The 18775-nt window shown below is 51.4% G+C and overlaps 1 protein-coding gene across 1 annotated transcript; it reads right to left on the bottom strand.

The window, feature by feature from the left end:
* Nucleotides 1-4459: 4459 nt before the first annotated feature.
* Nucleotides 4460-18533, bottom strand: OTUB1 (OTU deubiquitinase, ubiquitin aldehyde binding 1). The gene is made up of 7 exons (XM_075939089.2): nt 18383-18533; nt 12882-12943; nt 9956-10054; nt 9256-9374; nt 7313-7397; nt 5610-5804; nt 4460-4833 (listed from the first exon to the last, which is right to left on the bottom strand). Exons 1-7 carry the CDS (start codon nt 18435-18437, stop codon nt 4636-4638), a joined length of 813 nt encoding a protein of 270 aa, XP_075795204.1. The 5' UTR covers nt 18438-18533; the 3' UTR covers nt 4460-4635.
* Between the last annotated feature and the right edge of the window lie 242 nt (nt 18534-18775).

Below are 18775 nucleotides of genomic sequence, written 5' to 3'. Positions count from 1 at the left end.
TCTCCCCGGACATTAAACTAAAAACTCTTTTGACATCTACTATTTTACCTTGATAATTCTACAGCCCAAAAGCCACCATTTAAGGTCCTATTTTCTACCCTCCCGTAGGACACAGGCCGAAGAACTGCCCTAAAATAATTCCCGGAGCATATCTCTTTAGAGAAACAGCCCACCTGGATTTCAGAACTGTCAGCAAGGAACACTCCACCTTTACCCCCGGAAAGCATTTCACTAATTACTCAAGTGCACTCTAAGGAAAAGTGCCCTAGTGCCAGTCTGTGTAGACTCAATTCCACCCTGTGGACTGGTGACCTTTCTGTGCTAGACTGGAGCGCCCATTAAAGATTTGTTCCCCATGTAGCTACTTGCAGACTGTGTTTTAAGTCACCCCTTAACCTTTCCTTGGGCAAGTTAAATAGATGGAGTCTCATTAGAAGGCCTGTTTTGCAACCCTGCGATCATTCCTGGTGCTCTTCTCAGAACCCAACTAGTTTCTCAACAGCCTTCTTCAATTGTAGGCCCCAGAACAGGAGGCAGAATTCCAGCAGCTGCCAAATGCAAAGGTAAAAGGCTCAACCGGCTCCAGAGTCCCCAGTTTGGGCATCCCAGGCTCACATTAGCTCTTCTGGCCACGCAGATCTTGTGTTCAGTTGATTATGAACAATGAGCCACAAATCTATCAGTCAAACTTCCCAGAAGCCCACCTCCACTGTGTGGCTACGTCTAAACTGGCATGATTTTCTGCAAATGCTTTTAATGGAAAAGTTTTCCGTTAAAAGTATTTGCGGAAAAGAGCGTCTAGATTGGCACGGACACTTTTCTGCAAAAGCACTTTTTGCGGAAAAGCGTCCATGCCAATCTAGACGCGCTTTCGCGCAAAAAAGCCCCGATCGCCATTTTCGTGATCGAGACTTTTTTGCGCAAAACAAATCTGAGCTGTCTACACTGGCCCTTTTGCGCAAAAGCTTTGCACAAAAGGGACTTTTGCCCGAACGGGAGCAGCATAGTATTTCCGCAAGAAGCACTGATTTCAGACAGTAGGAAGTCAGTGTTCTTGCAGAAATTCAAGTGGCCAGTGTAGACAGCTGGCAAGTTTTTCTGCAAAAGCAGCTGCTTTTGTGGAAAAATTTGCCAGTCTAGACGCAGCCTGTGTGTATGGCCTACACATTCTGCTCCTAGATGTAAACATTTGCATAGTTGGGTTATGAACAGGCTCTCAAGACTATCCAAACAGTTCTCAATGGATGACCTGCGCCCTTATTTACCACTCCTGCATTTTTGTCAAGGCAGACTTTCACTGTGAGCTGGATAGAAGTGGTAGTTAGCATAGACCCAAGAACCAAGTCCTGCAGGACCGCACTGGAAGCAGACCCATTTACTGACTGTCCCCATCAGTTACATGGTGACACCCATTGGTGAGTTAGTTTTTAATTCCTGGCATGTGGGGCATGCTAACTCTGGATAGCTTGGGTTTTAATAGATTCAAATGCATTAAGGAAACATCTCCTACCGCAGTGCTGTTATCTTTACCAAAATTCCTCGAAATAAGGGAATGAGGTGGAAGCTATCTGCCAGGAACCTATGTTAACCCATGTTATGTTCTGCTCATTTAACTCGATCAAGTCACCTCTCTGCTGCTCTATTATCTTGCCTAGGATTGCTGGTAGGCCTATAACTCACCCTATTGTCCCATTTACCTCCCCTCTCCTTTTTTAAAAACTGGCATGTCATTTAGCTTTCTTCCAGTCTTCTGAAATTTCCCCAGTGCTCCAAGACTTAATCGAGAGTAACAGTGCCAGAGCTCGTCACCTAGCTCTGTTCAAACTTGCATCCCAGAGATCTGGACCTGCTGATTTTGTAAAATGACCGACTTCACTAGTGTCTGAGCAGCCTCTGGAGAGCCCAGGAGCATGGGAAGGATACTGAGACTAATCGTCCTTTTTCCCCTCAAACACAACAAACATTGATTGTATGCTACTGGAAATACTACCACTTCCATCTAATAATGAACTGAAACCCTCCCAATTCTTAGTTCCAGGTACAGCTTTAAAAAAACCTCCATAGCTTGCTCCTTGGGGCTTACTTGATCAGTGTCCTACACTGCCTAGCTTAGGACTCACATTCATTACTGTCACCTTCTCTCTTCTTCCTCTGGTTATGATCTAGTGATTGCTGCCTTCAGTTCCCCTCTAAATGCTCTTAGCCAGCCCAGCCGTCTTCCACACATGTGGGCTTGCAGCTTTCTGGGCATCTCATAAGGTTCTTTTACCAATTAATATTTTTCTGATTAAATTTTTCCTTCCAGCTGATTTAATTAAAATTATTCTCAGCTGTGTGAAACTGGCATGCTGGGCACATGCAATTTGTAAATGTGATCAAGCTATGAGCACTTGTACCAAAGCTACCGATAACTGTTTGTTCTGTAGCCGTTCTGCTCTGTTAAGGTCTAAGAAAGAATTCTACCCCGGATTAGCTGCAGTGCCTTCTCATTTAAGATTAGGAAGCTGTCCTCTGCTGTTAAGAGGTACCAAGGCTGTTTTAGTACTGGCAGTGTGAGAACTCCAGCATACATTACAGAAGTCAAAATGACATCCCCCATGATCTCACAGGTTTCTGCCCTATTCAGCTGGACCTGAGCCAGGACCTGGATGATCTTGGCCAGCTGTGTGTGTGTACAGAGCCTGCCCCTCCTCCCCAAAAGCCCTGCAGCAGGAATTAATACAATGTGCTTTATTACTTGGGGAGGGGGAGTCAAAACACGGTGTGGGAGTTTACAGGGAAATGCTGAACTCTCATCGGTTTGCCAAGCAGAGCCAAGACACATCGCAATGTGAAAGCCATGCAATCTAGAACACTTTTTAGGCCACGCCTAACAAAACCGTGATCTGAAATCCACTTCTATATTCATAAACTGACTTAAATAGTCGGGCGGATGATGGCCCAGCTTTGCAGCACCATGTTGTGTGTCAGCTTGAAGGTTCCAAAGTACTTCCCTACTGCTCAGCTGAGTCCTGGAGGGAGCAGGAAGCTGGACTTGGTGCATGGTGCCAGTTTCTAGTGGGAGCAGGATCTTGCTAAGTCATCTTGTCCTGTTTGGTTTGTTCAGCTTGCTCTGACTTGGATTTCTAGTTTGACACTCACAATTATCCATTTCTGAATAAAGGAGCCTCTTCTAGCTGACGATTTCCAAGGGTAGTAGTGAACTCACTGATGAGGGGAGGGGCTTCTGCCAGGTGTGCAGTCATGTGGAAGGAGTAGATCCTCCTGTAGGTAGAGCTCAACTGTTCCTGTGGGAGCACAAACTCTTACGGCCCTCACAAGGCGAGGTCTGAACGTAGGGCACATAGAAGTAACTGCAGGAACCTTACCTAGTAGCCTTGCTCTGTCTTGAGGGCTTGATGCATTTCCAACGTAAGCAAAGGAGCCTTCGCTATTTTCTAACAAATCTGAAAACAGCAGGCTCTGCAATAGCTCCCTGACATAATGAGCTCTCAGGATAGCCCAGCCCCTGAACACACCACCACTGCTGAGCTGTAAATTGACCCACATAAAGGCTCTGTTCTCTAATAAGTGAGGTCCACCTGGAAACACTGATTATAAATCAATGATTGCAATCAGCACTTTCCACTGGGGCAATTCAAATCCAGGCATGCTGCATTGACACGACTGCCTACAGCCCAACTCTCTCTGCTGACTGGACACGGGGACGCTCCATCCCTCCCTCTGCCAAGCTAGTAAGGCGCCTCCACCCAACTTTCCAGAAGCAGGCCCGACTTGGCATCTGGGCCACTGGCAGGAGCTGGCCTGTCTCTCCATGTGTCCAATAGGCAAACTGCCACTTCCTCCCACACTGGAGGCACTTTGTCAAAATCCATAGAACTTCTTCAGAGCTCTGCCACGGGGCGGGGGCAGAGCAGCAAACCACAGAGATGTCGGGGCTAGATGAGGACCAAAAGACAGACTGACTAGCCACCCAGCTGGCAAGCTCCCTTCATCCTGGAGAATGAAGATGACGGTAGCATGGATAGGCATTTTCCAACTGCCACACACTCTGCTTTGCACTCTCAATACAGTTCTTTCAGGTGGCCTTTTCAGATGCAACTTCAATGTACTTCTCGGCCTTGCGGGCCCGCTGCCACAAGGTATCAGAGGAAAGGCAAAAACATTCAGGGCGTGTTCACCGAAGATTAGACGTGGCCTGGGTGAACAATGGCCTCAGCCACGTTCAGGGGTTCCCCCATGCCCCTCAGACACACAAGGAGCCACGGGATGATTGCAGCTCGAGGCTCCGCAGCAGCTTTCTTGGCTGGGTTCTCAGGCACTGTCCCCTGAAAGAGCCCGTGACAGGCACTGGCACAGAGAAAACTAGACAACAGAGTACATGGGACCACAGGCAGGGTCGGGGCAACCACAGTGAACTGCTTCTTGCAACCTGAACAAATCCACCAGACAAGTGGGCTCCATTCACCAGCATCCCCTTTAATAAAACACAGAAGGGCGAGTGTAACAACGGAAAACAAAGAGCGAGATCAGGGCACGAGATTACCATTTACAACCACAGAGACTGCCGGTGGGAGCAGGGCGGGGGGCCTGTGGAACATCTGCAGGGAGGGAACAGAGGCAGCTGGCCAGCACCTATTTATACAGGATGTCGTAGTGTCCCGGTCTGTACAGTAGATACACCTTAGGCTCCGAGCCCTCTGGGAAGACATGGGGGTTGGTGCCTCCACCCTCACCCCGGTCCATGTACTCCACCAGGATAGACACGTTCAGGGCCTGAGCCAGGGCGATGATGTGGATGTGGTCACTCTCTTTGCACATGGGTTCCACCTCCTGGAAGGGATTGAGAGGGAGGCAAAACAAGCACACAGAAGATTAAAGTCCAGGTGCTGACTGAGGGCACCGTGCCCCTCTCCCCGCTCCACACAGCCAGGGGACTCACCTAGGATATTACTAACATCCTGCCTCAGCTGGAGTTCAACAGGCCCCACCTCCAGGAACCTACCTCTGGCTCCTATGCCAATCACAGGTTGGCAAACCTTCCCACCCCCAGCTGCCTATCCAATTGCCCAGGGTGCTGCGCCCCCTCCCGCCACACAGGGGATCCCCCCAGGGGAATTAGCTAGGGATCTGAATGAGATCATGAATCAGCTGGTTCTTAGCACCCTCTCTAAATGGACAGGGGTTCCCCCCCAAGGAACAAGCTAGGAATCCTACTCAGATCACACACTGATTGTTTCCAGGGGCAGGGCTTGTCCCATCTCCTGCCCCAGGAAACAACTGCATGTGGATGCTACTGAGATCATGAGGTCACTGGGTTTCAGCACACACACACCCCTGCCTAATTCCCCTCAGATCACAAGTCGCCTGGGCCTCAGCCTCGCTACCGAGAAATGTCCTCGACACAGGGAGGAGTTGGGTTGTAGCTCCAAGCTACACTCCATGACAGTTTAGGAGGAACGGAGCAAAATCGTACCATGGATCCTTCACCCTCCCCTCCCAACTCCTCGTGCTCAGTGTGGTGTTGGCACAGGTATGAGACACAGCAGGGAGGGCAAACTCTAGGATCGGAACCTACTACCCCCTACAGTCCCGCGAGCTGCCCCTACCTGCTGGCAGAACTCCTTGATGCTACGGCCGCCCTCAATGAAGTGCTCGAAGAACTTGCTCTCACGCTGTAGGTAGCCAGAGGTCAGCAGTCTCAGGTACACCACCAGATAGTCGGAGGTACTCTGGTCGTTGAAAGAGGCCAGGAGCTCAGGCACCGTGGTCTGCTTTTCCACTTGCTCTATCAGGTCCATGAACTGCAGGGCACAAGAAAGAGTGTCAGAGGCAGCCCCTTTGCTTCACCACCCCTCCCACCACCATGAGCTCTGAGTCAGACTAAACAGGCTGGACTCTGGTCAGTGGCACTAGCATGAGCTGGTGTCCTCATCCTAAGGCAGTGGTCACCAACCAGTGGATCAGGATCTACTGGTAGATCTTGGAGCCTCTGACAGGTGATCCTGACTGGTTTGGCCGGGAAGCTATCAAGTGCTGGCACTTCAGCTGCTCCCCCCCTCCCCCCTGTCATGCTGCTTCTGCCCTCTGCCTTGGAGCTGCTCCTTGGGAACCTCCTGCTTGCTGTGCAGCGTGTGAGAGGGAGAAGAGGGGAGGCGCTGATGTCAGGGTGTCCCTCCTCCCCCCACTCCTGTACCCTGTCTCCACACAGAGAGAAGGGGATGGAGGGAGCTTGGCAATGCAAATCTGTCACGCTCACACACTGTGTCTGTCATTCTCACAAACACACACTCATCTCCCAACCCAACACACGTGTGTTTTTGTTGTTACTTCTTTTATTACTTGCAAAGTGGGTTATTTTTGGTTTTTGACTGGTCTGTGCATTTCATCATTTTCATTTCTCTCTTATGCTTACATTTAATTCTTTGAGTGGTGAGTTCTAAAATGCCTAACCTGGCATGGCTGGAGTAGTTATCCCTATGGTAATTGCTGCTCCTGGAAGTGGCTGGCATGTCCATCCTGCAGCTCCCAATGATCAATAAAAGGGAACCATGTCCAGTAGAAGCTGTGGGCTCAGTGTCTGTAGATGAGGGGCAGCACAAGGCGCCATGGCTGTATGTGCCAGCTGCTTTCAGGAGTGGTGCAGGGCCAGGGCAGGAGTAAGCCTGCCTTGACCCCGCTGCTCCACCACCCAGAAACAGTCTCAGTTAAACTGTGCCCAGCCAGAGCCTGCTTCCTGAATCTCTGTTCCAGTCCTGAACCTCCTCCTGCACCCAACCTCCTGCCCCAGACATGAGTCCCCCTGCACCCAAACTCCTTTCCAGAGCTTGCACCCTGAAACCCCTCCTGGACCCCAATCCCCCACCCTGGGCTAAGCCCTGAGCCCTGCTCACACTCTGAACCCCTTGGCCCAAGGCCAGAACTTGCACCACAACCCCCTACCTCAGCTTGGTGAAAGTGAGTGAGGATGGGAGAGGAAAGGGGATGGAGTGAGCAGGGTAAGGCCTCAGAGAAGGGGTGGAGCAGGGGCAGGGCCTCAAGGAAGAGGTGGGAAGGAAGTAGAACAAGGGTATTTGGGTCTGAGGTAGATCTTACATTGCATTTAAATTGAAAAAGTGATCTTGTGGTGAAAAAGGTGGAGACCACGGTCCTAGGGAAACCGAGGGCCTAACTGAGGAGCAGGGGGGAAGCGACCCAGGGAGCCTGCAGGAAATCCAAGAATCGAACGCAAGTCTCAGGAGTACCAATCTGCTCTGATCATCCCGTCCTATCCAATGAGATCTTCCCCATCCCACAGGGAAATGGTACTCACCGTGTTATGGAAATCCTCGATTGTGAACTCTGTGAAGCCCTGGGACACCAGGTCCTCCTTGCTTTTGGCAGAGATCTCCTTGAACCTGCATAAGATGGAATGAGACAGGCATCAAGGAGGAACGTCATCGAGTTTACAGCTAGAAGGACCATCCTATCATCTAGTCAGACTTCCTCTGTATCACAGGCCACCAGCCCCACCGCAACAGGGACGGCTTCTGAGCACAGCACTGCCTCCCTGAGTCGTGCCAGGTCAGGTGAGACATCACACACCAATCTGGATACTCCTGCTCTGGAGAAATCCCACACAAAGCACATAACCAAGCACCATGTCCAACCAGCGCTCCTGCCAGCCCCAGTGACTGATCCACCACCACTATCTCCAGCTCCTTCCACTCTGCCAGGACCATCAATTTGTTCACCTGGCCCTGTGCATTCCAGGAAGTCTGTCCCCTCTTTTGCCCATGGCTGACCTCATGTTGTTGAATGCTGGCTCACCTCCACCCCATTCCTTCAGGCACCTTTCAGCAGCTGTTTTCTGCAGGATGAGCATCTCCCTCCGTTCTCTGCCAGCCCCTTTGGACAAACTCTCAGCTCTCCTGGCCTTCTTCTACCCCGCACTGCCAGCTCCGACAGCCTCGCCCTACCAGACCTCTTTGGACCCCAAGAGTACGTCTACATTGCAGAGCTTAATTCGAAATAAGCTACGCAAATTGAGTTATGTCAATTGTATCTTATTTCAAAATAGGGAGTGTCCACACAGCACTTATTTCGAGATAGAGCCCTCTTCCTCCGACTTCCCTTATTCCTAGTACAAGGAGGGTTACAGGAGTTGGAGTAAGAAGTCCTCCAGCTTGACACTATTTCAAAATAACTGCCTGCTGTGTACACACGGAATAAGTTATTTTCAAAAGTGTTGCAGTGTCTCTCCTGCCTGGCTGTATAACCTGTACCATCAGCTGTCTGATCCAGCTGATCCCTTGTTCTACTACCCATGGGAATTGCCAGTGCCTGGCAACTGTTGTGCTTGGCCATACTGGACTGCCTGGAATCTCTGCACTGAGGTGCCTGCTTCACTGCTCTTCTCTGTGTACAAGGAGCCTCTTCCCATTTCCACCCTGGTGGATCCATCACCTCCTCTGGTCCATACAGGTGCCTCTTCATCCACTGATGATGCTCTTAGCCCACCCATGCTCTCTCTCTCCCCCAGTGACCACATGCAGGTTAGGACTTGCTTCAGCGCAGTCCTCAATCTGCCAGTTGAAAATTCCTGCAACCTCCTGGCCCCTCCCACACTCCCCTCCCTACTCATGATGCTCCTGTGCAGCCAGCCCAAGCTGTTTGGCACACCTCCGGCTCTGCCTCCGAGCACAGCCTTTCAAGGAAGAGAAAGGAAAAGAGTGCTGCTACTTTGTGCCTATTAAGGACATGGACTTTCTCTTCTACAGCCACCCCCAATATGCAGGTGGTATAAGCTGTGATCAAGCTGGCCTGCCAACACTTCCCTTCCATGCCACCTGACTGGGCCACCCTGCAAGGTCTATTCCTCTACTGGCCTCCAAATTTATAGGACCAGCTACCAAGGATTTCCTTTCATACTCTAAGCTGGTAGACTTTAAAGCCTTCCTCCCCGGGAAAAACAATAGCTCACCACCTCCATTGGTTGTCCTTCCGATCCCATCCCTGAGCTACATAACAAATGCACCCGCAGCGCCCACCTGACTCCACCATCACCCATGTTCACACAACCACCACGCGTCACTGCTACAGCTACTTCTTCCACGACCGCCTTTCCATAACCTCCTCCCAAGCAACTCCTTCCTCAGTAGCTGTGAGCCCTCCCCACCTTTCCCTCCACCAGTCATAGACAGCTGGCGTCTCCTCACTGCCCTCCTACCACACTGATGCCCCTAGACTCTAGTCTTCTGTGGGACCCCAGCCTACCGTTGCAGCTCCTTGCTGTCCTCCAGCAGGGCCTCCAGGTGCGAGAAGCCAAACGCTCGGTAGAAGCAATTGCCGTCGGGCCGCGTCTTCCGAATATACGAGTACTTTTTGAGCAGGTCCTGAGCAGTGGGGAGGGGCACAATTATTCCCCCATATGCAAAGGGGCTGGGGAGTTAGTGTCTGATAGTGCCACATAAATTCTACATGTTATTACACTTCCACTCCTGCCAAAGCCTGTTGAGACTGGAGGGAGCACCTGGGGGAAGGCCCAATTCGGGGAATGAGGAACAGGTAATTTAGGGAGGGGAGCTTGATGGACAATGCTGAGGAGGGGCAGGATTTAGTGGGTAGGAGCAGAGAGGCTGGGGAACTACATGGGCAGAGAACCCAGGATTTTCAGTGGGAAGTGAATCTAGTGAAGGGAAACTGAGGAATGGTGGGGGAAAGGGAGGGCCAAGATTGAGGGGGTGCGAGGCAGAGCTCGCAGAGAGGCTGGGGGACTATGGAGGGAGAAAGGGCTGGCATTTAGGTGTCAGGGTGAGGCAGGCTGGAGCCTGCAATTAATCGGAAATGGGGAAGCCAGGGGGAACAGGGGATCTAGGGCGATCTGGCAGAGGGACTAAGGAGGAAAGACCTGGAGGTGTGGGGCTGGGACTGGGTGAGGAGGGTCCCAGATTAGAGAGTACCCGGCTGCCTCTACCTTGATCTTCTGTTGATAGATGTGATCGTCCTCTGCGTACTCTTTGTACAGAACCGACAGCTCCAGTCTGTCCGACACCAGGGGGTTCTGGACGGCGATCTGAAAGGACAAAAGGAGACATTGAGAGACTAGAGAGAGGAAAGCGACAGCTGGGGCTCCCCAACCTCGCTATGGATGCACCCCAAACTAAAAGAGACACAAGGCCTGCTGCAGGAGACCTAGAGCTGACTACACTGCCTCATGGGAACTGTAGTCTGGCTACCTCATGCCCCCATTCCCTTCCATAGGCCAGGGGGCCCCCGCTGATCTACATCTCTTACTAATGCCTTCACCTTCTTGCCGAGCCCCTGCCGTGCCTCTTGGGAATTGTAGTCCAGAGGAATCATGCACCTATTCTCCACTTCAGGCTTCTGGGTTGGCGCACTCCTCCCACCATGGACCACAGTCCGCCTCTACGCAAGGGGATGCAACAGCCCTGGTGCACCACGGGAGATGTAATTCAACTAGAAAGCCCAAACACAGAGAATGGGAGCACAAGGCACCTTCAACTCCCATGAGGCACTGCAACAGCATTTCACAATCAAAACCTTTCAGTTTATGGACATTCAGGATGGAGTTTTTGTCAGAAAAACAAATGCACAATGTTTTTCCTAGAGAGGAGGAAGTTACTCACCTGCCACTAGAGGTTCTCCAAGATGTGTGGCCCCTATATATATATATATTCCACTGAGCATTTTTGCAAGTGTCATGTGTCCACAGCTGAAGATTTTCAAGAATAGTTGTGTCTGTCAGCCCACACATTCACCTTGTTTCGCCTCATAGTTTTATGCGAGATGATAAAGCCGTGGTCCCCAACGCGGTGCCCGCGGGCGCCATGGCGCCCGCCGGGGGATTTCTGGGCGCCCGCTGAAACATCTGGGCTGGCCCCGCCCCCGGCGCGCGGCACATGCATGGTGCCGGCTCCAGGCGCGGGACGCATGGGCGGCCCCTCCCCTGGGCGCGCGGCACATGCGCAGGGCCGGCCCGAGGCGCGTGGGCGGCCCCGGCCCCAGCCCCAGCCCCAGGGCACATGTGCGGTGCCGGCCTGGTGCACGTGGCTCGTGGGCGGCCCCGGGTGCGTTGCCGGCCCCTGCCCCGGGCACGCGGCACATGCGCAGTGCCGCCCCCGGGTGCGCGGCTCGTGCGTGGCCCCACCCCCGGGCACGCAGCTCGTGCGTGGCCCCGCCCCCGGGCGCCCGGCAGCCACGCAACGTTGGGGACCACTGTGATAAAGGATGCCATGGACAAGGAGGACAGGAAGTGGAATACAGATCTGGACCACACTTCTCAAAATACCCTCAGTTACAGGTAAATAACCTCCATCCTTCAAAAGAGACAGTCCCTATTATATTTGCCAGAGGGAGATTAACAAGCAGTACTTAATTTGGAAACAAATTAAGAGGAAGGGAGTGGAAGGGCTGAACTGAGGACAGCCAAGCCAAACGAAGCATCTGTCAGAATCTTGTACCACGGTGTAATATGAAGCAAAGGCACATTGACCCCAATGCCACATAGCCACTTGGCATATGCCCGAATGCAGCATATGGTGATGGGTGACTGCAGTCAATGCTTGCGCTCTTGAGAAATGGGCGCTCACACTGAGGAGAGGAGACAGTCCCAATAACAGAATGTAAAATACCCTGAAATCCACTGTGTGGAGATCGCTTGCCCCTAAGTCTTTCAGTACAGTAACAAGTCTGGGGGTTTCTAGAATGGTCTTGTCCTCTGCAGGCAGAATGCCAGGACCCTGTGGATGTTGATGAAGCACAGGCACCGCTCCTCCACTGAGGCATGTGGCTTCGGAAAGAGAGCCATTAAGTATATGGGTTGACTGAGTTGAAAGCAGAATACAACTGTTGGCAAAAACTCAGGGTGCAAGCGCAGGGAAATTTTGTCCTTATGTAACATGGTGAATGGAGTGTCTGCCATGATAGCCACAGTGAACCTACTCTTTTCACAGAAGGAATAGCTTCATGGAAAGGAGGGACAGGGAGCAGGAAGCTAGTGACTTGAAGGGCAACTTCATTAATGTTGAGAGAACAAGCCTGAGGTCCCATTGGGGAGCACCAGGTTGAACAGATGAAATGGTTCTGAGGAGGCCCTTCCAAAACCTGGCAGCCAATGGCTAGGCATGAATGGAATGCCCTTCCACAGGGGAGTGGAGTGCAGATAACTGTTATGTGGACCTGAATGGAACTGAGAGCAAATCCCAACGTCTTCACGGATGGAAGGTAGTTCAGAAGAAGGGGAGGGGCCCAGGAGGAGAAGCATTTCCATTTGGCCTCTCCCCACTGGCTGTGGCCGCTCCACACCAGGACCGGGAGACTGGGGGAAGGGATACCTTTCCCCTCAGCTATGGCAGCTCCATGCAGGACCTGGCGCCTTTCCCTCGGCCACAGAACCTAACCGGAGCTGCCCCAGCATTTGGGGGGGGGGGTGGACAGACGCCACTTTCTGGGCCACCACTCAGCCTAGCATGAACCTGCCCCAGTCAGGGAACAGGTATCCATCCCCCAGTTGTGCCCAGTGGAGCTGCAGCGGCCATGCAAAGGCACCTCTCACCTGGCCCCAAGCTACTGTGGTGAGAGGACTGGGGGTTGTCTTCTCTCCTTGGGACAGCCTGCACCCCAAAACCCCTCATCTCTGACTCCAGCCCAGTGCCTGCATCCCCAGCCAGAGCCCTCATCCCACAACTCAACCCTTTGCCCTACTCCTGAGCCCCCTCCTCCAGCCCAAACCTTCAGCGCCACCCCGAACACATACTGTCCGTGTGCAGAATGACTTTTGTTATGTGTTACATCACCTCCATACTGGAGCACATAACGGAAGTGGACATAAAAATGAGAGAGAACACTGCCCTGCACCCAACAACCCTCTGGAAGCTCACCTCCTGCTGGATGCGATCCTGCTGAGCCATGATGGCTTCATCATATGCCAGACAGTTAACTCCTGGAAGAGAAGAAGAGATGGAATGAGCTGGTTATCCCACACCAGCTGCACCCTTCCCTCACGGTGGGGGTACAGACACTGCCCAAGATTATCATCTGCATGGCTGGAGAGGGAAGGCTGGTCCTTCAGATCAGGTCACTGGGCTGAGACTCAGGAGATGTGGGTTCAGTTTCTGGTTCGGACATAGCATTTGAGCAAGTCCTTTAATCTCTCTGAGCCTCCATCTTCCCTTGCTGCAAAACGGGCTAATTACCCTTTCTTTGCTATTACGCTGTGAGCTCTTTGGGGACTGTGTCTCACTAGGTATCTGCAGTGGCCCGCATGAGGGGTTCCATGATCTCCATCAGCAGAGGTGGAGGGATCCTGCCCAGATCCCAATCCAGCAGGCTTTTCTCCCCCTCTCTGGCTCAGAGAGACTTGCACAGCACTCAACAGAACAGGGCCCTCAATCAAGGTCAGAGATCAGTTCATGTATTGTATTGCCAAAATGACCCATTTCCCTTTGAGGGTTAATTTTACAGTTCCAACAGCAAATATTCTCCCAAAAAAAGGTAGAGCAAATGGAGTAAACCCAATGCAAAGAAGCCAGCACTGACCCGCAAGCCGAGACACCAAACAGAGCTTCCTTTACAAATGCCTTCTGTAAAGTAACAGTACTCAGTAGCTGTGACTAAGCAATGCAGCTCTCTGTGCAGCTCTGGTAAATGGCCTCTGGAGAGGTCAGAAAAAGTCCTTTTGACCCTAACTCATTACAGACACAAGGGGCTCTTTTGCAGACAGAAACCGAAGCTGTGAATGCCTCTAGGTGAATCCAGTGTGGTTTTGCTATTACAGGCTTTGCAGATATTAATGTCACACCCCTAGCTTCCAAACAGCCACACTTCTGTCCAAAAGAGTTTGGCACAATTAGCAGCTAAAATGTTGATGTTCGTGTTGATGCACAGCGGTTGTCACTTTAAGTAAAGGCACCAATTTTTACCAGGCTCTGTGATTAACCATTAATATAAACTCGCCTGCAAAGTGATGGATTCTCCATGTCAGTTCCAAACTCTTTCTGAAAGAGGCTTGAGTCAAATATAAGCAACTGGGCTCCATGCAGAGGAAAGTGGATGAAATGGCCTGGCCTGCCCTATACAGGAGCTTAGATCAGAGGAGCTCATGGTTCCTTCATGCCTTGTACTCTATGAATCTCAAACTACACCAGAATAGCTAGAGCAGCGCAATCCCTAGCATGGAGGCAGTTAATACCAGTATACTGATGCTTTACACTGGAATTTATTCCTGGACAGAAGACTCAAAGGGACCTCTTGGGTCATGGCAGCCAGACTATGCTAGCACAGACAGCCCTGTCATATCATCCGACTTAGAAAAATTATCCAGATCCATGTTCAAACTAGTTGGATTGTTTGGCACCCACTACTCCTAAGGGAGGCTGATCCAGAACCTCCCTCCTGTAATGAGCAAAAACCTTTTCATTTCCAGCCTCCATCAATTCCTGTCTAATTAACCCCATCTGTTCTGTGCTAACACTGTCCTTTAGCTTCAGTAGCTCTTCTCCTCCCTGGGGTTAACCCCTGGTGTATTTACGGAACACAGCCAGATCCTCCCTCATCCTTCCTCTGGCTAGGCTAAACAATGGGACTGTAAAAATCACCAAAATCACAGGGAAACTTGGGGGTGAAGTTGGATTAATCCCTCCTCCTGGCCTAAAAAAAAAACCTATGAATAATAAGCAATAATGAGTTAGCTGAAATTATATCAACTCATTGAGCTAGATACTTAACTTGTGTTAATGACCCTAGCTCAGCTTGCGTCTCCAGAGCTAATGCAACGTACACCGGATGTGGATATGGCCCATTAAAACTGCTCTCCTGTCCTCCCTCAATCTCCTCTATATCCAGCGATGCAGATGTCATCCCCACGTTTGCAGATGGAGAAACTAAGGGATAATGATTTTGAGCCAAGCTTGGAACCCAAAACCCTACTGAGAATCATCTCAAACAAGTCCCTCAAAGAAGGTAACTTTGAGGTGTAAACAGCCCCATTTATCACTACTGCCAGTTCACCTCTCAGTCTTGTTCAAAGACAGAGATGAGCGTTGCCAGCTCCGCAGGAAGATGAGAAAGCAATCTGGGCCGGTTCCATTGCATACATCACCAGCAGACGGGAGTGCAGCTTCTGACTTCCAGCCCAAAGGCATGTTTCCCTGCTTAGGCAGTACAGATCCCTGGTCTTGCTCATAAGAACATAAGAATGGCCAACTGGGTCAGACCAAAGGTCCATCCAGCCCAGTATCCTGTTTGCCGACAGTGACCAATGCCAGGTGCCCCAGAGGGAATGAACCGAACATGTAATGATCAAGTGATCTCTCTCCTACCATCCATCTCCACCCTCTGACAAACAGAGGCTAGGGGACACCATTCCTTACCCATACTGGCTAATAGCCATTAATAGACTTAACCTCCATAAATTTATCCAAAGGCCAGGTACTACAGGGTGGAAAGTACCACGTGGGGTGCACACACACCCATTTTCCTCCGCCCACTTGCACCAATGGACAAAGTCACACAAATCAGACATCAAAAATAGTAACAAACATAAACCTGTAGGGGATTATTTTACCTCCCCTGGACATTCAATAAAGGATTTAAAAGTTGCCATCCTTCTAGAAAAGAATTTTATTACCTGATTGCAGAGGGAGACAGCTGAACTTGGGAGTTCATTTACAAATTCAACACTGTCAACGTAGGCTTGAATAAAGATCTTAACTGGCTAACATCCCACAAAGGCAACTTCCCTGCTTTTGATATTTGCCTCTCCACATCAAATGCTGTGAATGAGACACATCCATCCTGACTTCATTCATTAACATTGGTCCTTCAATTGACAGGTAACATCTTTTGCTGTTATATATACCCCAGATTCTGAAATTTCCACTCCAACTCATCTGATGAAGCGGATTTTACCCTAATAAATGTGTTAGAGTATGTCTACCCAGCAACACTATTTCAAAATAACTTCGTCTGCGTCTACACAGCAGGCAGTTATTTCAAAATAATGTTGAAATACAGTCAAGCTGGAGGGCTTCTTACTCCGACTCCTGTAACCCGCATTGTACGAGGAGTAAGGGAAGTCAGAGGAAGAGGGCTCTATTCAGAAATAAGTGCTGTGTAGAAACTCTCAATTTCAAAATAAGCTATGCAATTGAAGTAGCTCAATTTGCATAGCTTATTTTGAGTTAAGTCCTGCACCCTTAGTCTCTAAGATGCCACAGTACTACTTGTTGTTTTTAAAGTTACAGACTAACACAGCTATCCCACTGAGACTTTCTACAAGAGTCTTCCCCAGAGCAGATCCAGGCAGACCACGGCCCTTTTTTAATCAACAGAACCACCTGGAAGAAAGTCCAGAACTTTTCCTGCTGATGTGAACCAAGCAGACTCTACTGGGGACAGCTCAACCAAAATAGTTTTTATGTTGTAACAAAGAATATAAACTGTGTCTACTGATAACATTCTAGGGGAAGAGACTGCAATTAAGAGGGGAAAGGGTAAGTCTGGTTTTTTCCCCCAAGGCATCCCAAATGCCCCTTGTTATTCAGAGCAACTTTTTCTAACAGTCCCCCCCCTCCACCTTTAAACAAATAATACATTATTTATTGCTCTCAGGTAAGGATAACCCAAGCAAGGTTTTAAGCCAAACCATCTGGGATGCTTGATGGGAGTGGGGGAATGCGGAGTGCTGAGCTTCAGGGAGGTAGGGAAGTAACTGGACAGTACTAGGAGCTGTGTTAAGAGGCAGGCACACCAATGGGAGATTTAGGACTCCCTTGCCACACATGATTTGGTTTGAAGGTTCTTTTCCTCACCCACCCACACCAAGTTTCCTAAGCCTCATCACATGGTAATAAGAGACATGCAATAGAGGGAATGTCTTCGGGGGCCAGGCCAGAATCCTGCTTCCCATGGAAGTCAGGGCTGGGCTGGGCATGATCCCTGCCAATGGGAGGTGGAGTGGGCTGACATGAACTGCAGGAAGGTTGGAATGCAGGGGCCAAGACTCTAGATCTCAAGGCACAGATGGTGGAATCTTATCCCCGATAGGAATGGTGGTAGAGAGAGCGATCCAGTCCCTGAGAGGAGCTGCAGTGGGTGGGATGCCTACAGCCAGTGAATGAGCAGAGTGGGTGGGAATTCTCATTGCCAGGTTTGGAGGGGGGCACATCTTCGAATGCAATGGCACAGGGCAGCCTATGGCATGGGTTATAAAGAGATTGGGGAATCCTGTATCATATGGGCAACCACAACTCTAGGCCTCAAGGCACAGATGGGGCTGGATCCTGCCTCAAGAGGGTAGAGTGGGTTGACTGCTACCATTGCAGGAGCAGGGCAGAACTGGTTGATGCACAGTGCAGGAGGAGGAGCAGTAGGCCTTAGAGCACTTCCTGGAGAATCCTGCCTTTGGGGTGTGAAGGAATCCCTGTATACTTGGAAAAAGAAGGAAGTTGGGGTAACCTTTTCCATGGGGATTATGGGAGGGGGGAAATCAGGTATAGGGAGGCGGAATTTGCTGATTGTGCATGGGGTCAGAGAGCAGCTTCCAGAAAAGGAGAAAGATCTTGTGTGCTGGGGGGTTGCCTGAGATTTGGGGTGAGGAGAGGACTTTCCTGGAGGGATTGGGAGGAGGCAGATCCTTTGTGTGTGTGAAAGCAAGGGGAGGAATTGCCTTTGATGAAAGCTGGAAACGGTGGGGGGAGGAGGGTGCAGTTCCTAAAGAAAAGGCAAGGCAACTGTCTCCTATGGTGGAGAAGCATGTCTGGGATTTGGGAAGAAATCTTTTCTCTGGACTTTGGAGAGAGGGGAGCAGCTCCTTGCGAAGAGGCGGGGGTGGGGGGGGAGATCTTGACCCTTGGGGAAAGGTTGGGGGGGATGTGGGTCCTACAGAAAGAGGGAGCGGAGGGTAGGTGAGTGAGTCAAGGGAAGAAATCTTCTCTCTAAAACCCGGGGGAGCCAGTTCTGGGAAGGGGTGACCTGGGGCAGGAGTTTCCTATGGAGATGCTAGCAGCAGCAGGAAGGCAGAACCAGGGAAGGAGTTTCGTGTAGGGGGCTGGGCGCTGGATTCGGGGCGAACCTTGTCTGTGGAGGTTGAGGGGGGAGGGGTCCTGACCCGGGGGAGGGGAAGCCAGGCCTGGGGAGGGACAGAGCCTGTCAGGAGGCGGCGGATCGGGCGGGGGGTTCTCTCCGAGGGGGTCCCCGCGCCGTCCTGCCCCGCCCTCTGTTCCAGGGCAAGGCCGCTCTCGGCCGGGGGCCCTTGTCCCGGCCCGCGGGGGGCGGCAGAGCCTTCCCTCGGGCTGGGGTCGGGGGTATTGCCGGGGTCGGGGCCGCCCCTCTCCCCTCAGTGCGTTTTGGGGGGCTCCCCGGCCGCCCCTCCCCCCATTACCATCCGTGTCCCCCCCCAGCGGCTCCGGCTTCTGCAGAGGGTCCTCCGCCGCCATCTTGGAGCTGCAGCCCGCACCCAGCAAGCGCTTCCGGGGCACATCGGGTCTACGACGGAAGCGCTTCCTCCCAGCAACTGCCACTAGACCCTTCCCCCACGTAGCACCACAAGCCCAGGCTAGGCCACTGGTGGGGATGGAAGGAGGGGTGGGCGAGCCATGGGAACAGTATGACACCCCATGCAACGTAGGCATGTGTGGTGATGTCATTGTGTTACATCATAGCATCCCACTCAAGCCTCTCTTCTGTTGCTATGACACCATAGCGACCTCATGCAACCTATCATTGATGTGCCATTGTGATGTCATCACATAACCTCAGGGGCCTCACATCAATC

This window comes from Pelodiscus sinensis, chromosome 11 (genome assembly GCF_052426305.1).
Source record: "Pelodiscus sinensis isolate ZL-2025 chromosome 11, ASM5242630v1, whole genome shotgun sequence".
In the NCBI taxonomy this organism is placed as follows: Eukaryota; Metazoa; Chordata; order Testudines; family Trionychidae; genus Pelodiscus; species Pelodiscus sinensis.
This window is presented reverse-complemented; position numbering and strand designations above follow the sequence as displayed.